At 47.2% G+C, this 10,586-nt stretch overlaps 2 protein-coding genes across 5 annotated transcripts in view; one reads left to right on the forward strand and one right to left on the reverse strand.

Annotated features, from left to right (window-relative positions):
* Nucleotides 1-2,813, forward strand: part of RHPN2 (rhophilin Rho GTPase binding protein 2) — a 90,488-nt gene extending 87,675 nt beyond the window's left edge. Inside the window, exon 13 of the mRNA XM_017855043.1 lies at nt 1,151-2,813. Within this exon, the coding sequence (XP_017710532.1) occupies nt 1,151-1,411 (261 nt within the window). The 3' untranslated portion in view covers nt 1,412-2,813. The remainder of the gene's footprint in view (nt 1-1,150) is intronic.
* A 1,875-nt stretch (nt 2,814-4,688) lies between these two features.
* Nucleotides 4,689-9,117, reverse strand: FAAP24 (FA core complex associated protein 24). Of its 4 annotated transcripts, none has more exons than XM_017855061.1 (5): nt 8,990-9,117; nt 8,360-8,478; nt 8,096-8,174; nt 7,449-7,601; nt 4,689-5,199 (listed from the first exon to the last, which is right to left on the reverse strand). In XM_017855061.1, exons 2-5 carry the CDS (start codon nt 8,392-8,394, stop codon nt 4,948-4,950), a joined length of 519 nt encoding a protein of 172 aa, XP_017710550.1. In that variant the 5' UTR covers nt 8,395-8,478; nt 8,990-9,117; the 3' UTR covers nt 4,689-4,947. The 4 variants fall into 4 exon arrangements, with proteins under 4 accessions (XP_017710550.1, XP_017710548.1, XP_017710551.1 ...); XM_017855059.1 differs by having other exon boundaries at nt 8,096-8,232; nt 8,990-9,092; XM_017855062.1 differs by having other exon boundaries at nt 8,360-8,582; nt 8,990-9,073.
* Between the last annotated feature and the right edge of the window lie 1,469 nt (nt 9,118-10,586).

Consider the following 10,586-nt stretch of genomic DNA (forward strand, 5'->3'; position numbering starts at 1 on the left):
AAAAAAAAAAAAAAAAAAAAAAAAAAGAAAATCAGGTGTAGAATAGTGTAGTATATTCCTTTTAAGAAAATGAATGGTAATATACTTACGCACATACAGAAATAACTTGTACATGCACATCATCTTTAGAAGTGTAACATGGAGGGCCTAGAAGCCCAGGTGACAGGGAGACCTATTGCTCACTGCATATTCTTTTTTTTTTTCCTTCCCTTCCCCTCTTCCCTTCCTCTCTCCTCTTCCCTTTCCTTCTCCTCTTTCCTTTCTTTCCCCTCTTCCCTTCCCCCCAACTCCCCCCCCCTTTTTTTTTTTTTGAGACAGAGGTCTCACTCTGTTGCCCAGGCTGGAGTACAGTGGCACAATCACAGCTCACTATAGCCTCAGCCTCCTGGGCTCAAGCAATCTTCCCCTCTAAGCCTCCCAGGCAGCTGGGACTCTAGTCGTGAGCCACCGTGCCCCACCCTGTATTTTCATATTCATGACCATTAGTATTACTACTTTCTCAAATATAAGAAGAACCTTAAAATGGGAGTTGTGGCTCTTAAGCTTAAATTATTACTATTGAGTACATTCCTTAAAAATTATCCTTGTTGGACCTGATGGCGCATGCCTAGAGCCCCAGCTACTCAGGCCAAAGCAGGAAGATCACTTGAACCAGGAGTTCAAGAGCAGCCTGGGCAACATAGCAAGACCCTGTCTCAAAAAAGAAAAGAAGTTTGTCCTTGTTTTAAGAACCTAATTCTATATAAGCATTGGTCACGTGAGTTTCCGAATTATATCTGTTTAATTTAATTTATTTTTTGGAGACAATCCTGCTCTGTCGTCCAGGCTGGAGTGCAGTGGTGCGATCTTGGCTCACTGCAACCTCCACCTCCTGGGTTCAAGTGATTCTCATGCCTCAGCCTCCCAACCCCATCTGGGACTACAGACATCCACCACCACACCTGGTTAACTTTTGTATTTTAGTAGAGATGGGGTTTCGCCATGTTGGCCAGGCTGGTCTTGAACCCCTGACCTCAAGTGATCTGCCTTCCTCGACCTCCCAAAGTGTTGGGATTACAGGTGTGAGCCACCTCGCCTGGCCAGACTTCATAGTTTTTATAATCTATCTTGATAATACCTAACATCCTTTTTCTTACTTTTCTATGTGCAGCATAATAAGAGTGCCACATACTCTGTGGGAATGCAGAAAACGTACTCCATGATCTGCTTAGCCATTGATGATGATGACAAAACTGATAAAACCAAGAAAATCTCCAAGAAGCTTTCCTTCCTGAGCTGGGGCACCAACAAGAACAGACAGAAGTCAGCCAGCACCTTGTGCCTCCCGTCGGTCGGGGTTGCACGGCCTCAGGTCAAGAAGAAGCTGCCCTCCCCTTTCAGCCTTCTCAACTCAGACAGTTCTTTGTACTAATGTGAGGAAACCAACACGTTCAGGCCCTGAACATTTCCAGTGCTGACTCGGCCTTAAATGTTTGTGCCATGACGGAAAATATCTATCTAGTCTCAAATCCTGTTTTTCTCATTGTATAAACTCACATTTGATGTGTTTTTATGAAGGAAAGTAACCAAGAAACCTCTAGAAATTAGTGAAAAAAGAACTTTTTTGAGGCGTGTCACTATACTGCTGTAAGTTATTTATTATATAAAGTATTGTAAATAGAATAGTGTTGAAGATATGACATACAGCTATTTTTAATGGTGACAGTTATGACTTCCAGTCACTATTAAATTGGGGTTACCTATATTAGTACAATTTCTAGTTGTTTCCAGGTTTGGCTAATAATCATTCCTTAACCTAGAATTCAGATGATCCTGGAATTAAGGCAGGTCACAGGACTATAATGATAGAATTAAATTAGTGTCACTAAAAATTGTTCCAAAGTGCTGCTTCCTAATAGGAATTCATTATCCTAAAACAAGATGTTTCTATTATATCGATATAATATGAATGCTATTTCTAGAAAAAGTATAGTGCCAAATTTGTCTTGACTTATTAAATAAAAACAATGTAGGAGCAGCTTTTCTTCTAGTTTGATGTCATTTAAGAATTGCTAACACAGTGGCAGTGTTAGATGAAGATGCTGTCTACAAGGTAGATAATATACTGTTTGATACTCAAAACATTTTTCATTTTGTTTAAAGTAGAAGTTACATAATTCTATATTTTAGGTCAGGTTAAAAAGTAGTTTTACATTTTATAAGATAATGATGTAAATGATTCAAGTTTAAAGCTCTATTTGACCTTTTTTTTTTTTTTGAGATAGAGTCTTGCTCTGTTGCCCAGGCTGGAGTGCAGTGGCACGATCTCAGCTCAGTGCAACCTCCGCCCACTGGGATCAAGCGATTCTCCTACCTCAGCCTCCCAAGTAGCTGGGACTGTAAGTGCCCACCACCATGCCTGGCTAATTTTTGTATTTTTAATAGAGGCGGTGTTTCACCATGTTGGTCAGGCTGGTTTTGAAATCCTGACCTCAAATGATCCACCCACCTCAGCCTCCCAAAATGCTGGGATTATAGGCATGAGCCACCGCACCCATCCCACTATTTCACTTTTTAAAATGACATTCCTACCGATTGATTTTTATCTTGCTATAAGTTGGATGACACCGTGAATCTAGTAAGGTTCACTGTTGACACAGTACAAGGTACATAGCTAAAATACATAGCATTGAAGATTAATTTTAAGGATTAACAAGACTTTATTTTCTGTTGTGCAATATCTTAAAGGAAGGAACCACCTTTGGAAAAGTGTATCTGCTGCTCCTGGGGCCATGTTTGTATACATATTTAAATAAACATATTCATTTACCTGAGTTAATATTTCTTTGTACTTTTATTTCACTTTCATTCCCTCCTCTTTCAAATTGTTTCTCCTCTAATGCACACAACAGTTTTTAATGTTCTGATTTGTTTTAGTTACTAACATTTCACAAAGCAGAACTTAAAGAGCTGTCAAGTTATCTTAACTATTTTCGAAGACAGATGCCATCTTTGTGCTTATTTTTTGTTTTTGTCTGTTTTTCGAGACAGGGTCTCACTTTGTTGCCCAGGCGGGAGGACAGTGGCGCAATCATGGCTCACTGCAGCGTCAACCTCCAAGGCTCAAGCAGTCCTCCCATCTCACCCTCCTGAGTAGCTGGGACTACAGGCATGAGCTGCCATGCCTGGCTAATTTTTTAATTTTTTGTAGAGATGGGGTCTTGCCATGTTGCCCAGGCTGATCTCGAAATCCTGGACTCAAAGCAGTTCTCCCACCTCAGCCTCCCAAAGTGCTGGGACTACAGGTGTGAGCCACTGTGTCTGGTCTGTGTCTATTTTTTGAACGGGCAATTATGTACCTTTTGATCCCCAGCCCCTGGTTCCCTCATTGGGTGTAGCTGCTGCCATAATTTCTTGTATCCTCCCATTGTTGGGCCTTCCACGTACAAACACATCCTGTTCTGCCTCATGCGCATTGAGTTTTCAACTTTAAATTTTTTTTTTTTTGAGATGGAATCTCACTCTGTCGCCCAGGCTGGAGTGCAGTGGTGCAATCTCGGCTCACTGCAACCTCCACCTCCTGGGTTCAAGGGATTCTCGTGCCTCAGCCTCCTGAGTAGCTGGGATTACAGGTGTGTGCCACCACACCCTGCTAATTTTTGTATTTTTAGTAAAGACGGGGCTTCACCATGTTGGCCAGGATGGTCTGGATCTCCTGACCTTGTGATTCACCCTCCGTGGCCTCCCAAAGTGCTGGGATTACAGGCATGAGTCACTGTGCCCGGCCATCGAGTTTTCAACTTTAAATGGGAACTTCAGACTCCATATTTTCTGTGTGCAGAAGACATACGCAGTGTATAAACAAACTGTACATCTGCCAAAAAAAAAAAAAAAAGGTCGGGGAGAGAGGCAGGAACAAAGGAAAGGAGGAAGGAACTGTTGCACAGTTACTTATTTACATTGGAAACAGCCCTGGCAGTACAGACCTGAAGAACAGCAGCTCTCACTCCAAGAACACGGGGCTTAGCATATGCACTGCTTCCTTGTACATTTGTTTCCTTCAGATGGTCACACCCACCACTGAAGCTTTTTAGAAAGCGCTTTCCATGACAGATGCAGGTCAAGGTCGCACATTAAAATCGGCCCTAACTGGCTTTCTGCTGAGTGTGAGTCCCTGATTCTCTTGCGAAGATCTCATCAGCCCTTTTCATCTTAGCAGAATGAAGGCAGTGCCCTCTGCGGCCCACTAACTTCACAAGCTGAACTCAGACGCCAACGCAGCATGATCCACAGGCTCCATTCAGGCCTCGCCTCATCTTTCACTAGCTGCTGCTAGAGGAAATCCTTTTTCTTGTTTTTTTTTTTTTTTTTTGGAGACAGTGTCTCGCTCTGTCGCCCAAGCTGCAGTGCAGTGGCGCGATCTGGACTCACCGCAATCTCCACCTCCCGGGTTCACGCCATCATCCTGCCTCAGCCTCCCGAGTAGCTGGGACTACAGGCGCCCGCCACCACGCCCAGTGAATTTTTTGTATTTTTAGTAGAGACGGGGTTTCACCGTGTTAGCCAGGATGGTCTCGATCTCCCGACCTCGTGATCCACCCACCTCAGCCTCCCAAAGTGCTGGGATCAGGCTGGAGTGCAGTGGTAGGATCTCGGCTCACTGCAACCTCCGCCTCCTGGGTTCAAGTGATTCCCGTGCCTCGGCCTCCCAAGTAGCTGGGATTACAGGCGCCTGTCACCATGCCTGGCTAATTTTGTCTATTTTTAGTAGAGACAGGTTTCTCCATGTTGGCCAGGCTGCTCTTGAACTCCCGACCTCAGGTGATCTGCTGGCTTCGGCCTCCCAAAGTGCTGAGATTACAGGCAAGAGCCACCGTGCCTGGCCCATTCTCTTGCTTTTTAAAGCTGAAAACAAGATCCTGGTGTTTGTGGTCTCGGGAGAAGACACTGTGGCCCTGAGGCCAACCATCACCTGGGCTGTGTGAAGAAGGCATGGATCTGCTTTGCCACTGCTTGTCCGACCACCTGCTCCAGTTCCCAAATGGAAGCATTACTCAGTTGCTGGATGCTTGGAAACTTCTGTAGGAGAAGGGGAGCTTTAACTTTTCCAACTCCTGGGATCTGCTGCACGGTTCGAAGGAGCGATGGCTCAGACAGCAGCAGGGCCCGTTTCTTCCTGAGAAGAGGGTTCTTACTGGGCTCTTTGGTTTGCTCTTGAACCTGAACCGCAAATGAAAGGAACAGCACGTGAGCGCCCTCTGGAGGACTGGCCGTTTTCTTAAAATTTGTTTTGTGGAAATACCGTTTTTCCATTTGGTTCAGCTTCACTTAAGGGAACAAATGTTTTCATATACCATGAATATAATTTCTCAGACATCAGTGAAATTATTGAAAGGTGAGCCACACAAAGGAGTAAGATATTAATAATTTACAAAAACGTACGTTTTCAGAATGTTTAGAAAAACACACTGAGAAATTCAAACACTTTCTGATGGTCCATTAAGAAACATTTCAATTGTGCAGGATTAAATGATGGCTACACCTAAACTAGACCTACTTCACGCAGGTCCTGCAGGAAGCCTGCCTCAAAGGAGAAACCTGGTCTGCAGTTAGTGGTGGTTATACTAAGGCAGACAATAGCATTATATCAAGGAAAGTTAGGAACAGTGATGCAAGGGATTTGGCAGAGAGGGATCTGTGAACCATTTGTGGCTGCCTGCATCTCCAATGTGGCTCTCAACTCTTAGCTCCACATCAGAGGGGGAGATTTAAAAACAACACACACATAACAAAGAAAACAAAAGTGAAAGAAACAAACACACACACACACACACACACAGAGCTGATGTTCCCCATGCTGAGATTAGAGGCGTAAGCCACTAAACTGATTTTAAAAATAAGTGTTGGTGGCCGGGCTCGGTGGCTCACGCCTATAATCCCAGCACTTTGAGAGGCCGAGGCGGGCGCATCACCTGAGGTCGGGAGTTTGAGACCAGCCTGACCAACATGGAGAAACCCCATCTCTACTAAAAATACAAATTAGCTGGGCATGGTGGCAGGCGCCTGTAATTCCAGCTACTTGGGAGGCTGAGGCAGGAGAATCACTTGAACTCAGGAGGTGGAGGTTGCAGTGAGCCGAGATTGTATCACTGCACTCCAGCCTGGGCAACAAGAGTGAAACTCCATCTCCAAAAAAAAAAAGTGTTGGTTGGGTGCTGTGGCCCAGCACTTTGGGAGGCTGAGGCAGGCAGATTACCTGAGGTCAGGAGTTTGAGACCAGCCACGGCCAACATGGTGAAACTCTTGTCTCTACTAAAAATACAAAAATTAGCCAGGCATGGTAGTGGGTGTCTGTAATCCCAGCTACTAGGGAGGCTGAGGCAGGAGAATCGCTTGAACCCAGGAGGCAAAGGTTGCAGTGAGCCAAGATTACACCACTGCACTCCAGCCTGAATGACAGAGCAAGACCCTATCTTAAAAAACAAACAAACAAACAAAAAACTAGCCAGGTGTGGTGGCTCATACCTGTAATCCCAGCACTTTGGGAGGCCAAGGTGGGCAGATCACAGGGTCAGGAGTTTGAGACCAGCCTGGCCAACATAGTGAAACCCTGTCTCTACTAAAAATACAAAAATTAGCCGGGTGTGGTGGCACGTGCCTGTAGTCCCAGCTACTCGGGATGCTGAGGCAGAAGAATGGCTTGAACCCGGGAGGCAGAGGTTGCAGTGAGCCAAGATTGTGCCACTGCACTCTGGCCTGCGGGATAGAGCGAGACTGCGTCTCAAAAACAACAACAACAACAACAACAACAAAATTGCACAAGGTGCTGATGCTTAAAAACACAGGATGAGATAAACAGCTTCTAGTTGACATTTTCTTTCTTTTTTTTTTTTTTTTTGAGACAGAGTTTCGCTCTCGTTGCTCAGGCGGGAGTGCAATGGTGCGATCTCCACTCACTGTAACCTCCGCCTCTTGGGTTCAGGTGATTCTCCTGCCTCAGCCTCCCGAGTAGCTGGGATTACAGGTGCTCGCCACCACACCCAGCTAATTTTTGTATTTTTAGTAGAGACGGGGTTTTGCCATGTTGGCCAGGCTGGTCTCGAACTCCTGGTTTCCAGTGATCCACCCGCCTCGGCCTCCCAAAGTGCTGGGACTACAAGCGTGAGCCACCACACCTGGCCTCTAGTTGACATTTTCACCAGCGAAAGGGCAGGATAATGACTGATAGAGTCATCACACCCTGAGAATCTAAAATCAGGTGTCCAACTTGTATACTTTATGATACACTTGCCTACAGTGGGTGACAAGCTGAGCTGGCTGCTGGGGCAACTTCCATATTTAAATTCTTCGAAGAGACTTTATAAACCAACTCAGAGTATGACATAGATTGGATTGATGGTTGCTTCTGGAGGGCAGCTGAGTGTCCATGAGGACAGGACTACCATGAAGGTGTAGGAATCGGCACTCACCAACTGGATAATGAGGCAGGATGCTTCCATCTGGCTGGCCACTGGAAGCAGCACCATTCCAAGGTCCAGCACAGTAAACTTCTGTAGGGCTGGGAAGTATTGTTCACTCATCCGGGTTTTTTCAACGACTACAATTCCTTGAAGATTACTGGACTTGAAAGGAAAAAAAGACAGTAAATCATTTTGCAACCAAATTACTTTTCAGGTTAAGAATGCTATCACTTCGTGCCTGGCCTGGCCAATGATTTTAAATAAGGGATGGAGGGAAGGTTGGGGTGAGACAAATCAATGTTTAATTTCAGTTTCTTTAATACAATACTTACATTTCTTTTTTTGTTTTTGTTTTTTGTTTTTTGAGATGGAGTCTCACTCTGTCACTCAGGCTAGAGTGCAGTGGCGTGATCTCAGCTCACTACAGTCTCTGCCTCCCAGGCTCAAGCAATTCTCTTGTCTCAGCCTCCCGAGTAGCTGGGATTATAGGCGTGCACCACCATACTCAGCTAATTTTTGTATTTTTAGTAGAGACAGGGTTTCGCCATGTTGGCCAGGCTGGTCTCCAACTCCTGACCTCAGGTGATCCACCTGCCCTGGCCTCCCAAAGTGCTGGGATTACAACCGTGAGCCATGGCACCCGGCCTAATACTTACATTTCTAACCCGAACAAGCCTCTTTCTGTAGCCATTTCCTGCCACCAAATCAGCTTCGGTGACATAAAGAACGCAGCATCTGTTCGACAGATAAAAGTCTGGTGTCAAGCCATCCTCGAAAATGAGCTTAATTTTCCCTTAAAATACAGAGAAGAAAATGAGTTCCATGAACTTTGGATGAAAAGATGGCAGTAATAGGCAGTTTTTTTTTTTTTTTTAAATATGTTAGGGGAGGAAAGGGCTGGGAGAGGGCAGCCCACCGACCTTGCATCTCCTGCGCCAGCTGTGACCCGCGCCATTTCTCATTGGCCACAATATGCCCCAAAGGCACGTGCACGGGGCTCGTATCATCATGGGGGTTCTTTTCCATGGATGGTCTCCACCTAAGGAGGGAAAAGTCAGGCGGCACTTGCGCAGGCTCTCCCGCACATGGCCCTGCATTCCACTGCAAGCCAGGGGCCTCTGGGGCAGGATCCCCTCCTGAAGACTGAATTGTCAAAAAACTGTCAAATAAGATTCCCTTTTAAATTACTAATAAGAAAACACAAAGGCCTGAACGAAGGACAGGGTGGCTGGAGAGGGGGTGTTGGGGTGGAGGTGCTAATGGCATTGGGTTCCAATAATGGCAGGCGCACGATCAGATTCAACTTTTAAAAGAATCCTGGGCTGGGCACAGTAGCTCACGTCTGTAATCCCAACAACGGGGGAGGCTGAGGCGGGAGGATCGCTTGAGCCCAGGTGTTCGAGACCCGCCTGGGCAATACAGCGAGATCCCGTTTGCCAATTATTTGTGGCGAAATAAATTCTCTAAGAACCAGGAGATTCCTGTCCTGGTGTCCGCGTCCTTCATTTTCATCACGTGCCTAGCCCCTGATACCCCAGGTGGATCCGCACCGTGGCTCCTCAGTCCAGTCGTAGGCCCGAACACAGCCGGCAGGAACCCCACGGTCCCAGTCTAGAGATCACGTTACTGGCGGCCGTGCCACTTCCGGGTTCAAGCCCTCGGTGCTCGCCCAGTCCTTTATCCAGCCCGCCCTGCGCCTGCCGCAGCGCCGGATAGGCTGTGGCGTCAGAAATGGACGTCTAATCTGACCAATAAGAGAACGGATAGGGCGGACGAGTCCGCCCTGGTGGGGATTTGAACGGGAACCATTAGTTGCCAAGAACGACCGGTGTGGAAGTAACCTTAGCTCTGATTGGTCGAGGTCCGAGCTGAGCCAATGGCCGACGTGGTTACTGCAAAGTCCATTGCGAAGAGAAAGCTTGAGGGGCTGGGCCTGCGGCGGGCTTTAGGGAGTGGTCCCTGGCTGTGGAGAGATCTGCTGATGAGTCCAGCCCCCGGCCCGGTCTCCTCGAGCTGCAAGGATGCTCCTGGGGTTTCGGAGAGGCCGCAGGAGCCAGTTCGTAAGTAGATGCCCGCCTGCCGCACGCGGAGCTCTGTGGGGCCGGGGTTAGGGGTAAAGGGTTGGGGCGGGTTGGGGTTTGGCCTGAGATCCAGTCAAGGCGGTGGCACAAGAGAAAATGGTTTTCAGTTTAAGAAGCCTTGATTTTTCGTGTTCTAAACTTTTTTTTTTCTTTTAAGAAACAGGGTCTCGCTCTGTCGCCCAGGCTGGAGTGCAGTTTTGCGATCATAGCTCACTGCATCCTCGAACTCCTGGGCTCAAGCGATCTTCCCACCTCAGCCTCCCGAGTAGCTGAGACTACAGGCACGCGCCACCACTCCTGGCTAATTGTTCAGTATTTTTGTGGAGACAGGGATCTTGTTATGTTCCCAGGGTGGTCTTGAACTCCTCAACCTCCCAAAGAGTTGGTATCACAGGCGTGAGCCACTATGCCCGGTCTTAACAATCTTCTGCCCCAGGGTCGGCCACAGTTGGAGAGGAGCACCCAGCCTCACCTGTTGAATTCGTCCCCGTGCCCTGAGTTAACTCCTCGCCGACGTGCACCTGCTGCACTGCTGGATATCGTGATCCTTCATTCTTCCCTCTGCCACCCACCATGTACATCCCATTAGCAAGTCCCATCCGATCTACCCACGACATACATCTGCCAGCTGTTCCCATCTCCACCCACACCCCGGCCTCCAGCATCTACCTGGACTGCTGCGGCAGACCCCCACTGGTTTCTCTGCTTCCACTCTTGCCCTTCCCCTAGGTCAATTCTCCACATAGCAGCCAAGAGGATTCTTGTATTTACTTATTATTTAATTTAGTTTTAGAGACAGGGTCTTGTCCTGATGCCCAGGCTGGAGTGCAGTGGCACGATCTTAGCTCACTGTGGCTTCAACCTCCTGGTCTCAAGTGGTCCTCCTGCCTCAGCCTCCTGAGTAGCTGGGACTACAGGTGTGTACCACCACACCTAGCTACTTTTTATTTATTTTATTTTTTGCCTCACGCGTTGCCAAGTCTCAATGCCTGGCTAATTTAAAAAATTATTTTGCGGCCGGGCGCGGTGGCTCAAGCCTGTAATCCCAGCACTTTGGGAGGCCGAG

Source organism: Rhinopithecus bieti, unplaced genomic scaffold (genome assembly GCF_001698545.2).
Source record: "Rhinopithecus bieti isolate Rb0 unplaced genomic scaffold, ASM169854v2 scaffold_39998, whole genome shotgun sequence".
Lineage (NCBI taxonomy): Eukaryota > Metazoa > Chordata > Mammalia > Primates > Cercopithecidae > Rhinopithecus > Rhinopithecus bieti.